General features: G+C 41.7%; 1 protein-coding gene across 1 annotated transcript in view; it reads left to right on the top strand.

Moving 5' to 3' along the window:
* Nucleotides 1-16,203, top strand: part of STPG2 (sperm tail PG-rich repeat containing 2) — a 389,260-nt gene that overhangs the window by 12,265 nt on the left and 360,792 nt on the right. The window contains exon 3 of the mRNA XM_040967274.1: nt 1,487-1,651. Within this exon, the coding sequence (XP_040823208.1) occupies nt 1,487-1,651 (165 nt within the window). The remainder of the gene's footprint in view (nt 1-1,486; nt 1,652-16,203) is intronic.

Here is a 16,203-nt window from a genome sequence, read left to right as displayed (position 1 = left end):
GCCAGCCAGTAACCAGTCCCAACTCTAATGTGAATTAGCTGGTATTGTGACCTGAACCAGCCTATCTTGCACTCCAACTTGGTACTTGGATCTGCAAGGAAGTATTATAAACTGACCCAGCATGTCCTGCCTCCACACCTGAGGTACATGTGTGCCAGCAGGTGCTGTAACTTGGCCTTTTCTGGGCTGCTCCCAGCCTTGGTTCTTTTGCTCATCTGCAGGGACTATATCCTACAGAGGAGTTCCCCAAGCTTCTCTATCAGGTCTCCTCCCAGTGGCAGAACTCACACACTCTGTTGTATTCTTTACCCAGGCTGACTTAGTTCACCTTCTGTCCTTGCAGGAACAGTGGCCTTGCCCAACCTACTCACACCCATTCCATTTCTTACTATTGGGTGCTACAGCCCAGAAGCACCTTGTCCACACCAACACAGCTCTCACATGCTTCAGCGGGTACCGAGACCTAGTGCAGCTCACCCTGGCTCTCCCAGTCTGACACACTCCAGACCCAGTTCACACCCATGCCAATGAACATTGTAGTCATGTCCAACCCAGATTGCTGCCTCCATTTTGGCTCTTGTGCTCCCCGGTGGGAACTACAACCCAGCCGGTTCATCCCCTTAGCTCCCTAGCCATGCCTGTTCCCAGCCACAGATCTGTGCATGTCAGTGGTTGCTCTGACCCAGTTTGGCATAGCCCATTCCCTGTCTTGGCCTTTGCCATCTGATGCTGCAGCCTGACCTGGCCTGGCTTGGCCTGGCTGGCTCCCTTTCCAACTCTCACTGGTGGGTGCTACAGCCTAGCTGTGCCCAGCATTGTGATACATGACTTTTTGTAAAAGAAGGATCATCCTCTGAAGACTTCTACCTATCATATTAACATTGTTTTAGCTTTTGCAAAGTTTCCTTCACTACTGTGATACATGACTTTCTACATTTTATATAATTTCACATAATTTACACAGTTATCTTCATAATTAAAATTCATAATTACTGTTCTCATTTAGCATTATTTTCCTGCTTCATAGTGTGCATAATTAGGGTATTTGTATGAAGAACAGGTAATGTGGAGATAAGTCAGAAGCTGGAAAGTAATGAAGCTAGGAAAAGTTGTTAAAAATACAAAGTGTGTTTATGGTATATGCTGTAATAGTGTGACTGTAGGAATGCTTGCCTTTGAATCAATATTTACTTTAGTAAGCAAGATAAATAACTGACGCAAATGAAACAGAACTCATATATATATATATATATACATTTATCATGACTTTAGTAGTTTGGTTTATACAATGACTTTACCTGCAAAGCTCTATTATAATAATAATAAATAAAAATGGCTTTAAACTCATTCCTTTGAGTTACTTTTATAAATAAAATCTTTTTGGTGTATATTATATGATCATTGTCAATATTTAATAATTGGCTTTCAATAATTTTCATAATTCCTTTTCCTGTTGCCTTTGACTAAATTAACTTTTGCCTTACAGAAAATTTCAAGAGCACGGACATTTACTAAAGCTTTGGATGTTCCTTCAATTCCTTCTTGTGGACAGTCCTATGGTTATCACATTAATGAAGATGATAGTATTAGAAAATGTGTTCCACCTGCTAGTGATGACACACTGGGTCCAGCATATTATAAACCTCTGTTTGTAAGTATAATGTATCCCATAATAATGAGAGTTGGAAGATTATTTATGTTTATACATGTTTTGGTGCATGTAATACTAGTTGTAGTAGCAAATAGAGCCCAGCATTTCAGTGGTTTAATACAAAGTCATGCTTTCCTCATTCATCTGGATACCTCTGGTTGATGACAGACTTTTTCCATGCGGAGAATCAGGAACACAGTCGTAGTCCATCTGTTTTTGTCATCCGCTAGGATCTGGTCATCTGCATCTAGGTAGTAGAAGGGGATAGAATTTTATGAGTGGGAGATTTTTGTAGGTCAAGCCTGGGTGCTGAAACTCAAGTCATATGGTAACGCTTGCTAAGGAGGATGATAAATGCTGTCTAACTGTATTTCTAGTGAGGAGAAAGAGTGAGTGTAAATTGCTAGATCTTTCTGCTATATATAATAGTATATAAAACATATTTTCCGGGCCCGGCGCGGTGGCGCAAGTAGTTAAAGGTCCTCGCCTTGCACGCCCGGGATCCCATATGGGTGCCGGTTCTAATCCCGGCAGCCCCGCTTCCCTTCCAGCTCCCTGCCTGTGGCCTGGGAAAGCAGTCGAGGACGACCCAAAGCTTTGGGACCCTGCACCCATGTGGGAGACCCGGAGGAGGCTCCTGGCTTCGGATCGGCATAGTATCGGCCCGTTGCGCTCACTTGGGGAGTGAATCATCAGACGGAAGATCTTCCTCTCTGTCTCTCCTCTCTGTATATCCGCCTTTCCAATGAAAAAAATAATAAAAATAAATCTTTTAAAAAAATATTTTCCCTGAATTTCAAAGGAAAATGAACATTTTGTGTGTATAAGAATTTGAGAGTATGAGTATCATTTATTCAACAAATTATTGTAAGCAAGAAGAACTTTTTTTGTACTAAAATAGCAAATATAATATAGCTGATCTATCTAATTCAGATACAGATTTCTTTTTTTTTTTTTTTTTTTTTATTGTTGCTTACACTGTATTATGTAGTACAGTTTTATAGGCGCTGGGGATTCCCCCCACCCCTCCCCATACCCCTCCCCCCATGGTGGATTCCTCCACCTTGCTGCATAACCATAGTTCAAGTTCAGTTGAGATTCATTGCTTGCAAACACATGCCTAGCATAAAGTTCAGCGTCTTATTGTCCAGATAAGTTCAGTGGCTTCCTGGGGAGACCTTCTATGGTCTGAAGATAAGTCTAACAGAGTAAAGATCCGGTCGGTTAAAAGCACCAACAAGGCCTCAGTATCAATATACAACATTATGGAATTAATTGACATAGTATTGGGTAAACAATATGTTAAAAATAATGCAAGTTCCATTCTTCGAAACATCTGGGTTGAGACAGCATCAATGACACGTTCAAAAAATAACAAACAACCAAACAATAAATTACAGGTTAAATCAAGGCAAACATGTGGTATCTAATCTTTTGGGATTCACTCATTTCCCTTAGCATTATAGTTTCCAGTTGTGCCCATTTAGCCACAAAGAACTGCATTTTGTTTTTTTTAATAGCTGAGTAGTATTCCATGGAGTAGATGAACCAAAGCTTTCTTATCCAATCTTCTATTGATGGGCATTTCGGTTGCTTCCATGTTTTTGCAATTACTGATTGTGCTGCAATGAACATAGGGATGCATGTTGGTTTGTCGTAAAACAGGTGTTTTGGATATATTCCTAGGAGTGCTATTGCTGGGTCATATGGCATGCAGATTCCGAGTTGTTTGAGTGTTCTCCAGACTGATTTCCATAAAGGCTGTACCAATTTGCAGCTCCACCAGCAGTGGAGTAGGGTTCCCTTTTCCCCGCATCCTCGCCAGCAAGCGTCGTTGGTGTTCTTGTTTATGTGGGCCAATCTTACTGGTGTTAGGTGGTACCTCATCGATGTTTTAATTTGGATTTCCCTTATTGCTAGGGAGCTGGAACATTTTTTCATATGTTTGTTTGCCATTTGGACTTGTTCCTTTGTGAAATGTTTGCCCATTTCCCTTGCCCATTTCTTGAGTGGCTTGTTTGTTTTGGTTTTTTGGTTGTTTTGAAGTTCTTTGTATATCCTGGAAATTAGCCCCCTATCGCCTATATCGTGTGCAAAGATCTTTCCCACTCTGTGGGTTGCTTTTTTACTTTGTTGATTGTTTCCCTTGCTGTACAGAAGCTTCTTAGTTTGATGAGGTCCCATTTGTTTATTCTGTTCTCAACTGCTATTGCTTTTGGTGTCCTTCTTAGAAAGTCGGAACCTACTCCTAGGTCTTGTAGTGTATTTCCTACATTTTCTTGCAAGAGTTTGAAGGTTTCTGGATGTAGGTTTAGGTCTTTTATCCATGTAGATTGGATCTTAGTGTATGGTGATAGATGTGGGTCTATCCTTTTGTTTCTACAGGCTATCAGCCAGTTGTCCCAACAACATTTACTAAAGAGGCCTTCCCACTTGTTTGAGCTATCATTGGTCTTTTTGTCAAAGATTAATTGGCTGTATTTGTGTGGGTTCCCTTTTGGTGCTTCTATTCTATTCCATTGATCTTCCTTTCTGTCTTTGTGCCAGTACCAGGCTGTTTTGATAACCACTGCTCTATAGTATGTCCAGAGGTCCGGGATTGTGATTCCCCCTGCTAACCTCTTATTTTTCAGGATGGTTCTAGCTATTCGTGGTTTTTTGTGTTTCCAGATGAACTTTTGAATCATTGTATCCAGTTCCGTGAAGAATGTTTTGGGCAATTTGATTGGAATTGCGTTGAAAGTGTATATTGCTTGTGGTAGTATAGACATTTTAATAATATTGATTTTGCCTATCCAGGAGCACGGGATGTTATTCCATCTTTTGAGGTCTTGTTCAATTTCCTTTTTAAATAGTTTGTAGTTTTCTTCGAATAGGTCTCCTACGCTTTTGGTTAGATTTATTCCCAAATACTTCATACTTCTCTCTGCTATTTTGAATGGTATCCTGTTGGTTAGATCTTCTTCCATCTTGGTGTTATTTGCGTACACTATGGCTGTTGATTTTCGTTCGTTAATTTTGTACCCTGCCACTCTGCCAAACTCTCGTATAAGTTCTAGCAGTTTCTGTATTGAGTCTCCTGGTTTTTCTATGTATAGGATTATGTCATCTGCATATAGTGAAAGCTTGACTTCTTCGTTTCCTATACGTATGCCTTTGATTTCTTTTTCTTGTCTTATGGCCTCTGCAAGTACCTCTAGGACTATGTTGAATAGCAGTGGTGATAGTGGGCACCCTCGGTTATGGGTTTATTTAATTCTGCAGTTGCCTCCGGACTGAGTTTTGGTAAGTGGTGGGAGTCCAAGAACTTTTCTATTTCTTGGTGGTCCTCAAATTTGTGGGAGTACAGTTCTTTGTAGTAATTTCTAATTATTTTCTTAATGATTGCAGTGTCTGTTGTTATGTTGCCTTTTTCATCTTTAATGCTATTGATTCTCACTTTCTCTTGTTTTTTTTTGGTCAATCGGGCCAGTGGAGTGTCTATTTTGTTTATTTTCTCAAAAAACCAACTTTTTGATTTGTTGATTTTATGTATAGTTTTTTTGATTTCTATTTGGTTTATCTCCTCCCTTGTTTTGATGATTTCTTGTTTCCTATTGTGCGTGGGACTCTTCTGCTGCTGTTTTTCCAGATCCTGGAGGTGTGTGGTTAGTTCCTGTATTTGGCGTCTTTCTTGGGCCTTGACATGCGCTCCGATTGCAATGAATCTACCTCGTAGCACTGCTTTGGCGGTGTCCCACAAGTTTTGGAATGTTGTATCAGAGTTTTCATTGGTTTCCATGAATTTTTTGATCTCATCTTTAATTTCTTCTCTGACCCATTGTTCGTTTAATAGCATATTGTTCAATTTCCAAGAGTGCCTATACTTCCTGGGGAGTTTTGAGTTGTTGATTTCCAGTTTCATCCCATGGTGGTCTGAGAGGGTACATGGTATGATACTAATGTTTTGGAAGTTGTTTAGATTCGCTTTATGTCCTATCATGTGATCGATTCTGGAGAAGGTGCCATGCACCGCTGAGAAGAATGTATAGTCTGTGGCCTTAGGATAAAAAGTTCTATATATGTCTACTAAGTCTAGTTGTTCTATTGTTTGTGTGAGCTCTGTTGTTTCTTTGTTGAGTTTTTGTTTCATAGACCGGTCCATTGTTGTTAGAGGTGTGTTGAGATCGCCTACAAGAATTGTGCGGGTGTCTATGTCTTCCTTTAAGTCTGTAAGTAATTGCTTTACGTAACTAGGTGCATTAAGATTCGGTGCATAAACATTAATGATGGTGATTGCTTCTTGATGGATCATTCCTTTCACCAGTATAAAATGGCCTTCCCTGTCTCTTTTGATATTAGTTAGAATGAAATCTATTTCGTCTGAAATTAGGATAGCTACCCCAGCTTTTTTTTCTCGTCTATTGGCGTGAAATATCTTTTTCCATCCCTTCACTTTCAGTTTCTTTGCATCCTTTCTGGTTAGATGCGTTTCTTGTAGGCAACAGATGGTTGGGTCTTGTTTGATGATCCATTCTATTAATCTCTGTCTTTTGATTGGTGAATTTAGACCATTTGTGTTGAGAGTTAAAATTGAGAGTTTGCAATTTTGCCCTGCCATGTGATTGTGTTGTGTGTGTGTTGTTGCCTATGTAGTTGTCTTGTTTGTGCAGCTTTTAGTTTGGAGACCTTCTTATTTGCCAGCTTTGTTTGTGATTTGCCTCCTTTTTGTCCGGGACTAGTGCATTTCTAAGGAGACTTTGCAGAGCTGGTTTTGTGTAGACATATTCTTCTAGTTTTTCTTTGCTATTGAAGTATCTGATTTCGTTCTCATATACAAATGAGATCTTTGCTGGGTAGATTATTTTTGGTTGACAGTTGTTTTGTTTCAGGACTTGGAAGATCTTTGTCCATTCTCTCCTTGCTTGTAGGGTCTCTTCGGAGAAGTCAGCAGTGATTCTGATGGGTTTTCCCCTGTATGTGATCTTTTCTCTACTTCGTGCTTGTCTCAGGATTCCTTCTTTGTCTTCATTGGAGTAGAACCTGAGCACCGTGTGTCTGGGTGAGGATCTCTTTGGATCATGTCTGTTGGGAGTTCTCTGTCCATCCTGTATGCGGGGTGGATTCGTGTTCCGAGTGTTTTGGAAGTTTTCCTGTATAATTTCATCAAGCACTGCTTGCATCCCAGATTCTCTTTCTACTCCCTCAGGGAGGCCGATGATCCGAATATTCAGTTTTCTAAGGTAATCCTTCATCTCTTGCATCATTTTATTAGTTTTGCTGAGGTTTGTCTCCAGCTGTTTAATTCGCTGGGCACTTTCATTTTGTATGTCTTCTGTTTCAGAGATCCTTTCCTCTGCCGCATTTATTCTGTTGATGAGGCTTTCAATCTTATTCTCTTGGGCATCCAGTTTGGTTTTGATTTGTTGTATTTCGGTGATTATGCGGTTCTGGTAGTCTTCCAGCTTTGTGTCCACGTCTCTGAGAAATTTTAGCATTATTTTCATCAATTCCTTTGCTGGTAACACGTCCATGTCTTCATCTCGCATCGCCGATATTGATAATGGCTTTTGGCCCATGTTTGGTGGGGTGCTGGCTCTTTCATCTGGAGCACAGCTCTTTCTGGTGGTTTTTCCCATTGCGTTGGTGAATTCTGGTGGGGCAAATGAACCCGTGTGTTGAGGGGTTGTCAGGTGCTTTCCTGTAGAGGTTGGAGCCTGTAGGCGTGGTGTTGCCGGGTAATTGCGTGGTTGCGTGGTAATTTTCAAGGCACCGTTGGTGCGTTCTCAGGGCCCGGGGCTGTAGAGCACCACCTTGGGGGCCCAGTGGATTCCAGGCACACTCTGGGCACCTCTTCTACAGGTGTGACACCCCAGGGCGTGGAGGGATGGAGGCGCTCTCTGGGTGTGCCCCCTGCACGGGAATCCACAGGACTTAGAAGGTTTTATGTGCTTTCTCCCTGCGTTCTCCGTGTCAGGGACTGCAAGGTTTTTCAGAGCCCACCTGGTGCGTCTCCCACACACGGGACTGTGGGTGAGGCACTTTCCAGGCGTGGCTCTTGTGCAGTGAATCCACCACTCGTGGTGTGTGGGTGTTCAGAGCCCCTGCTCCTGTGTGGCTCTTTCACACCGGCCCTTAGCGGAGGAGTGGCCCAGGCGCCCTGTTATTATTTCACGGCAGGTTCGCACCGTGTCAGTGTGATGCAGGAGTTTTCAGAGCTCTCCTGGTGGGTTGCCCACGCTCAGAACTGCGGGGTGGGAGGCGAGGGGTGAGCAGTTCACCCTATGGGAGTGGTACCTGCGTGTCGGGGACACACAGCGCTACACTTCCCAAGTCTCAAAGCTCTCCTGACATCTGACCCCTGCGCTGTGGAGGCGGCTGCTGCAGGCGGGGCCGCCTAGTCCGCTCGGCGCAGCGACCAGGGTTTTCCCGATGTTATCGCGCTTCCACCAGGCAGGATGTGGAGGACTCCAGATCCTCGCCAGCAGCCTCTGCGCACTGAGACGCACTGGCCCCCTCAGTGTAGGAGCATCCGAGGCGCCTTCCTGGGGCCCCCTCAGCCACCAACACCACTGTTCGTAGTTCCCAAGGCACAAACCCAACAGTTTCAGTCTGTCTGCCCCGCGTTCTCAGAGGCTGGGCCCTCAGTAGGGGTCTAGGAATGCGGAGGCTACCACGTCAACCCCCGGGCTCACCAAACGTCCGGCCGCTGCAGTCTGCCTCCGCCTCCCGCCGGTGACGATCCGCCCGATCTCCCCGCCTCCGGGCTGTCCGCGTTTCCCGTCAGGCCGCTTTCAAAAGTGACTCAGCAGGTCTGGAGTGGGATGTCGGTTTCTCTACCTTTGCCCTGCTCCGTTCTCGCTGTTCTTCCGAGTTGTGTGGATCTTTTTGGCTCCACACTGTCCCAGGGAGCCTCACGGACCTCTCCCTGCGATTCCCTGCTGTTCCACTTTGCTGCTTCTGTAACTTTCTATCCCTCTTTCACTGGACGCTCCCTCACAGCTTTCCTCCTACGTCGGCCATCTTCGACAGTCCCCAGATACAGATTTCAAACCCAGGCAAGTTGTGTCAGGATTTCATTCAGCTAGTTCAAACAAATAATGTATATAGATGGGATTTCTGGCTTTACTCAGTTATAAGACAGAAATAATTTGTACTTTGAGCTTTTTGTATTTTCATATGCTTAAGGTATCTGGAAGAAGAAATCTTAGCAGAGAACATGGTAAAAATTAAGCTTAGATTTAAGAAAAGGCTGTGGAGACATCTTGGGCAAAATATAATAAACATTCTCAGCATTTGATTTAACCTACATTCATAGTAGTCCAGTTGTTTTTACAGATGTACATCTTTTGGGCTTAGACCCAAACACCTACAGAAACTATTTTGATTTGTGACAGTATATGCATTAAGGAATGGGGGTGTTCATGGATCTGTCTCCTCTCCCATCTCTACCACACATATCTTTAGATAGAAAAACAAACAAACAAACAAAACAAAACAGAATGGTCTAGGTTACTATGCTGGCACACTGCTGTGGGTAACACAGATTTGGCAGTAATCTGGCCCAGGGTGCCTGGAAGCTTCCCGTGGTTTTTCTCTTAGCAGTGTGACACTTGCCTAGGTAGAATACAAAGTAGGTTGTTGCCCACAGCTGAGGGTTGTACAGAATTTCTTATGAGTAGATTAAGATTATATATTTTGTCTGGAGTACTAAAAGTAGTGCGTTTCCCATATGTTATATAAAGAGGAATATGATATTTGTTTTTTTCCCCATACTGATGCTATTACCTGTAGTAGTATTTCACAGTTTTATTTCTTTTGCAGTTACTGGGTATTTTCTTTTTAATTTACCTGTGTATTTGAGAGTTACTTTACGATCAAGTATGTTTTCATCAAACTGTCACCTACTAGTTTTTTTTTAATTATATTTTTGACAATTTTTACATAGTTAATTAGGAAAAAGGTTCAAGGACAGTAGGAAAGTGGGAAAGACTATTATTTCCCTATTATTTCCTTCTTATATCTGAGGTAAAGGGAATGTTGAGGGAGAAGCCCCACCCAGTCTCCCACCCACCCCAGGTCCCAGACGTAGGGCATGCTCTGTTTTCCTTGTTCAAGTGGTTTTGATAGTTCAGCAGTTATGAATCGCTTCCAATCTCGCCACTCCAGGCACAATGAGGTTGTTGAAGAATCCACTGATTGACACATTCTCTCATAGAGTCTCCATTTGTCCAGTATCTCGCTGCCAACATATAGCTGAAATGGTTGATTGACCCATTCCGTCTTCCGTCTTTCTTGGTTAGGGTTCTGAGTCCACCATTTTGATTGGGGAGATCCCCAAAGAAACTTTGTCTGAGGTGTTCTCAGGCCAGATTCTTATATGTACTAGCAAGTATAGGGCCCGGCACAGTCCATGGCCCAGATCAGCTGGTGGTTGCAATTGCTGGGTTGGTTCTGCTTTCAGCCTCAACTTCCACTGGAACCAATGGATGTTGTAGTCCAGCCTGGTTCTGCCCAGCACATACTTAGCGCTCACGTAAACCAGTGGGAGCTGCAGTCCTGTCAGAGTGACCCACAGTAACCCCCATCACGCCCGCCCCTACTCTGGTTTGCCAGTAGGTGTGACAGACTAGTCCAGTCTGCCCCATATCCCATTTGGCTCTCGTACATGTCGAAGGGTATTGAAGCTTAGTTCCATGTAACCAGCTCAACTATCCAGCTCTCACGGATGTTGTTGAGTGCTTCTCTTTCTAGCCACTCCAGCCCAGCCCCTGTCCTAGTTTTTTGTGCCCTCCCATGGGAGAGGGTAACCCAAGAAGGAGGAGCCCACTATTTCCCTCCCAGGTATCTCTTACTCCCGGATTATGCACTCTCCAGGTAGTTCTGTGGTTGGACTTGACAGTTTTAGCCCCCAGAAAGCACTGCTTTTTTTAAAGAAAATTTTGCAAATGATCTGAGAAAATATACACCTTCAAAGTAGCACTCAGGGTTCCACATTGCCTTCAAGCCCTTAGCGCTCCAGTAAAGGCCTTTTCACTTCAGCAGAGACTCAGGCAGCCAAAAGCTCTTCAAGATAAATTATTGCCAGGAGTACTGGCACAGTGAGATGTGCCTCAAATGGGAATCTGAAGGAATTACTCTGCATTATTCTTGATCACATGTAAGTGGTCAGGAAATATCTAGACAGAGTTTTCTTTAAATGCCCTGAACTAATGAATCTTCAATTTTTCCCAAGGTGCTCCAAGTAAGTACTGGGACACTTTCAGTGTTCACACAGGCAATTTACAAATCTGCCTTATTATTCACTTCCTGCTGGTATACAGCTTCAAAACCACCTAAAGATAAGAGCCTGATGTAATCAAACCTATTTTTTTTTACAGAATAGATTTACTCTGACAATTTCGAAAGTACTTTCAGCATATCACAGTACTAAGGAAATATACTAAGGGTAAGGGGAGTCAGGTTTCTCAATTGGAAAGAAGACACTCCAAATTGAAAAAGAAAGAGTAGAGTATATCCGTGGTACCAGATTGAAGATGAAGGCACAGATATAAACACAAAAATCTGAATAAATAAATAATAATTAAGTATAGATTTCTAACCTTGTCCATGAAGATGATCTAGAAGCAATGACACCCCAGTACCATTGCATGCACTGATGACACAGATCTTAGTTAATTACATTATCCACTAAATGAAAGCACAGCTCCTTAAACAAAGATCCGATTTAATGCCAGACAAACCTGGAATATTTTATTATTCCAGAAAGTAAGAAAATGTTCAAGAAATGATAGTCATATATAAAAATGACACTAGATGCATTCTGAATGGAGTCCCAAGGGTCAAACCCAGGATAATTTCAGCCTCAAAATAAATGATGGCAGTAATATAACACTTTGAGTAAAACAGGAATTTATGACTACAAATAGATATAAATACAGAACCAACAAATAAGGTGAAAGAAAAGAGGAGTATTAAAAAATTGATAAGCACACAGTAAAACTGATTCTGGTATCATCAATGGATATTAAAACTAGCTTCAATACCCTTCGACATGTACGAGAGCCAAATGGGATATGGGGCAGACTGGACTAGTCTGTCACACCTACTGGCAAACCAGAGTAGGGGCGGGCGTGATGGGGGTTACTGTGGGTCACTCTGACAGGACTGCAGCTCCCACTGGTTTACGTGAGCGCTAAGTATGTGCTGGGCAGAACCAGGCTGGACTACAACATCCATTGGTTCCAGTGGAAGTTGAGGCTGAAAGCAGAACCAACCCAGCAATTGCAACCACCAGCTGATCTGGGCCATGGACTGTGCCGGGCCCTATACTTGCTAGTACATATAAGAATCTGGCCTGAGAACACCTCAGACAAAGTTTCTTTGGGGATCTCCCCAATCAAAATGGTGGACTCAGAACCCTAACCAAGAAAGACGGAAGACGGAATGGGTCAATCAACCATTTCAGCTATATGTTGGCAGCGAGATACTGGACAAATGGAGACTCTATGAGAGAATGTGTCAATCAGTGGATTCTTCAACAACCTCATTGTGCCTGGAGTGGCGAGATTGGAAGCGATTCATAACTGCTGAACTATCAAAACCACTTGAACAAGGAAAACAGAGCATGCCCTACGTCTGGGACCTGGGGTGGGTGGGAGACTGGGTGGGGCTTCTCCCTCAACATTCCCTTTACCTCAGATATAAGAAGGAAATAATAGGGAAATAATAGTCTTTCCCACTTTCCTACTGTCCTTGAACCTTTTTCCTAATTAACTATGTAAAAATTGTCAAAAATATAATTTAAAAAAAAAAGCAATGCTTGATTAAATACTAGCACTCTTCACTCACATAGTTATTTTTTTTTTAACCTGTTTTTGCTTCTCTGTTCCTCTATTCTTTTTGCTTTTTTTGAGGACTGTCTGGTCTCCTCATTTAAATAACAGGTGATGAAACTTATCCCTCTTAATGAAACTGTAATCCTTGAGGTTGAAAATGTTACCAGGTATTTGAGAAACTAAGGCCACCCTGGCAGGCTGATGTGTTAGTTCACTTTTGTGCAAAATAATTGGGTAGCCACTCTTTTGTTGTTGCTGTCCAGATTTATTTATTTTTATTTGAAAGGCAGGTTTTAAAGTGAGAAGGAGAGAAAGTGAGAGGAAAGGTCTTCTATCCACTGGGTCACTACCCAGATGGCTGCACTGACCAGAGCTTAGCTCATCCTTAGCTGGCAGCCAGAATTTTCTTCTGGGTCTTCTACATGTGTAGAGGATCTGAAGAACTTTGGCCACCCTCCGCTGCTTTTCCAGGCCATAAATAGAGAGCTGGATCAGAAGCAGAGCAATTAGACACGAACTGGCACCAGTATGTGATGCTGGCGTTACAGGGTGGAGTATTGGCCTGCTGCATCAGCTCTGCAAACCCTGGTAGTCAATGTGAAGTTTTGAAGATCTCTTTGTATATATGGCTTTCAAAATGTTTTTTTGCATTAAAATAAGTTTTATTTAAATTCTTTATTTTTATTTTGAAAAGGAAAGATGGAGGAGCGGGGGAGGAGAGGGGAAAGAGAGGGAAAAGTATGTGTGTGTGTGTGTGGTGTGTATGGGAGAGAGAAAGAGAGAAAGAGAGTGACAAGGCACTGTTTTCCATCCAGTGGTTCATTTCCCATGTGCCTGGATTAGCCAGGGGCTGACCAGGCTGAAGCCAGGAGCCTGAAACTCAACCTACATCTCCTATGTGGATGAAAGTGACCTAACTATTTGAACCATTACCTTCTACCTCCCGGGATATCCATTTGCAGAGAATTAGAATTGAATGTAGAACTAGGACTCAAATCTAGCACACACATATGAGGTGTGAGTGTTACAAGCAAGTAGTTTAACTGCTGCACCACAACACCTGCCCCCCAAATTATTTTGTGTAGCATTTTGAATAATAAAATTTAGATTCTCTTTCTCCCTCCTTTTCTTCTCTCTTTTTCTTTCTTTCTTAGAAAAGCTCAGCTTACTATTACAAATCAGTTTCAGAGGTGGACTTCAGAATCAAAAAATACTGACATACATGCTAATAATAATGTCCTGGTGACTACCTGTGTGCTGTAAACTGGGAATGTAGTCCATTAGTGTTTGAATTGATGTGCTTTGAGGCTTTTAATTTTTCACAAATTTTATTTTCATATTTAATTATGGTGGGACACAAAAAATGTTACATAGCCAATTCTTCATTTAGTTTTCAATGAAAATGGCAGTTAGTAATACTTCAAGTTATATTATGGCTTTCACTTAAAATGATGCTGCTTCATGCTGAGTTTGCTTCAATTAAGTCATATTTTATTTGCTAATGACTTTCCAGGATGACAGTGACCTTGAAGTTGGAATTGTCAAAGCTTTTTGACACATGGTATGATTTAGAATTAAGAATGCATCAATTTACTCATTTTCTGTCTGTATTTTTAAAAGGAATTTTAAATTAAATTTCAAGGTTAACATTTATTTGAGTACTGCAGAAGTTAGTGAGCTTTAGAATTGTCAGTTAATATGGTTTAACTGAAATGAATTTTATTGGATATGCAGGAAAAGATTTTCCTGCTAATGTTTTGAATAATACTTCTCCTGAATTACCATCCTAAAGGTAATAATTCATATTAAATGTTAAATAGTTGAATCATAAAATCTCACTAATGTAGTTCATCTGAAGAAAGCTTGTTAGACTTACTTCTCAAAGTATTCTGAATCACTGTGTAAGAATGATAAAGGCTATTTTTAAACTACAAAATGAAACATGGCTTGCCAAAAAATTTTAAAATATTGGTTTATGAGTATATAGGCTATGGCTTGTTTGTGAAATGTATTATATAACTAATATATCAATGATATTATGCTATAACATATTTCTAATGTGTATAAAGTGCTTAACATACTCACCTGTATTTTCTAAGAGAATTTTGTACTTCACAGGTCCTTGTTGTAACAATGTTGTGAAGCAAATTTGCACAACCACACAATTCTGATTTAAGTACAAGCATGGCATAGATGGGACTTTTCTTTTTGTCCTCTTTAAAATCCATGGATTTATTAAGTACTTTCTTTTTAAAAAAGATTTATTTTTATTGGAAAGTCAGACATATATAGAGAGGAGGAGAGACAGAGAGGAAGATCTTCTGTCCGATGATTCACTCCCCAAGTGACTGCAATAGCCGGTGCTGCGCTCAATCCAAAGCCAGGAGCCAGGAACTCTTCTGGGTCTCCCACGTGGGTACAAGGTCCCAAGGCTTTGGGCCATCCTCTACTGCCTTTCCAGGCCACAAGCAGGAAGCTGGATGGGAAGCAGGGTGCTGGGATTAGAACTGGTGTCCTTATGGGATAGTGGTGCATTCACTGCTAGGCCACTGTGCCAGGCGTTATTAAGCACTTTCATTGGAAAGTTTTCATTTGAAAGTGGCTAGGCGTTGTCTTTTTTCCTGTAGCTTTTTTGGATACATCTGTCTTCAGAATTACTGCTGACCCTATCAGAAAAAGCTGCCTCTTGTGCTGTCTGTGAGGATGCTGTGGTTTCTCCCAGTACTTATCAACTGACATCTGCTCTACTGTTCCTCTGGGTGTGGCAGCATTTGTCTTTGCACTCACAAGTTCAAACACTTTTGGATCTCATTTCCTTTTGTATTTAAGAATCTGAAAACAGTGTATGCGGAGCCTATGTGTTTCAATGATGTTGAACAACTCCTTTGATTTTGGTTCATACCTTAAACCTCACAGAACCTTACCAAGGACTGGGCTTTGGAATCATTTCAGTTAGAATCTGTACTACTATTACTACTGTGAATGATAATACAGTGCTTCATAGACCCGTGTCACTTACCACTCGTTGTTAAATCTAGATGTCTTAGTCAAAAGAGGAAGATACCAGCATGATCTTGGCATTGTAGGTCATTGGAAGGGATCGTCACAGCGATCACATTGAGAGCATGTAACAATACTGGAAAATTGCGAGCAGAAATGATTAACCTTTAAAATTTATGTTCTGCAAATGTTTCCACGAGTCATTGGATTGCAGATACTAAAGAGAATCACAGTAATGTTACCAACTCAAGGATTAATGTTTCTAATCTCTCTCTACCAAATAATACAGAGTTTCTCTTCTCCGGCAGTTTTCAAGGTCCTCAGGGGATGCCTGAGTTATGCTCACAAACAAGTCTGTTTCTACCGAGTACAGCTGCTGCTGCGCCAGGCACTTAAGTCTTGCCAGATGGTACTCTGCTGGGCATTTCTACCAGTGTTCTGTATCAGCTGCTTGATAAGATGGGGTGAAGTGAGGCAATAACATTCTCTGTGTTATTGTCTCTTAAAGGAGTGCTAAAGTATTGCTGTTTTTTTTTTACCACTTTTAAAAAATAGTTCTTCAGATTTTTGTCATGGCCTCTTTGCACTTCAGTGGATGTAGGAATTGAATCGATGGGGATTATCTGTTGGGAGGCAAATTTAGTATCAGAAATCTAACATTCCCACTCTTTTGATACCAGAATTTATTATCTGCTGAGGGTCATCATGGTTAACTGCCTCGTATAGGATTAGTTT

Source organism: Ochotona curzoniae, unplaced genomic scaffold (assembly GCF_017591425.1).
Source record: "Ochotona curzoniae isolate NIBS_2020 unplaced genomic scaffold, NIBS_Ocur_1.0 scaffold_4506, whole genome shotgun sequence".
Classification (NCBI taxonomy): domain Eukaryota; kingdom Metazoa; phylum Chordata; class Mammalia; order Lagomorpha; family Ochotonidae; genus Ochotona; species Ochotona curzoniae.
The sequence above is the reverse complement of the archived record's forward strand: the minus strand, read 5'-3'. Positions and strand labels throughout refer to the sequence as shown.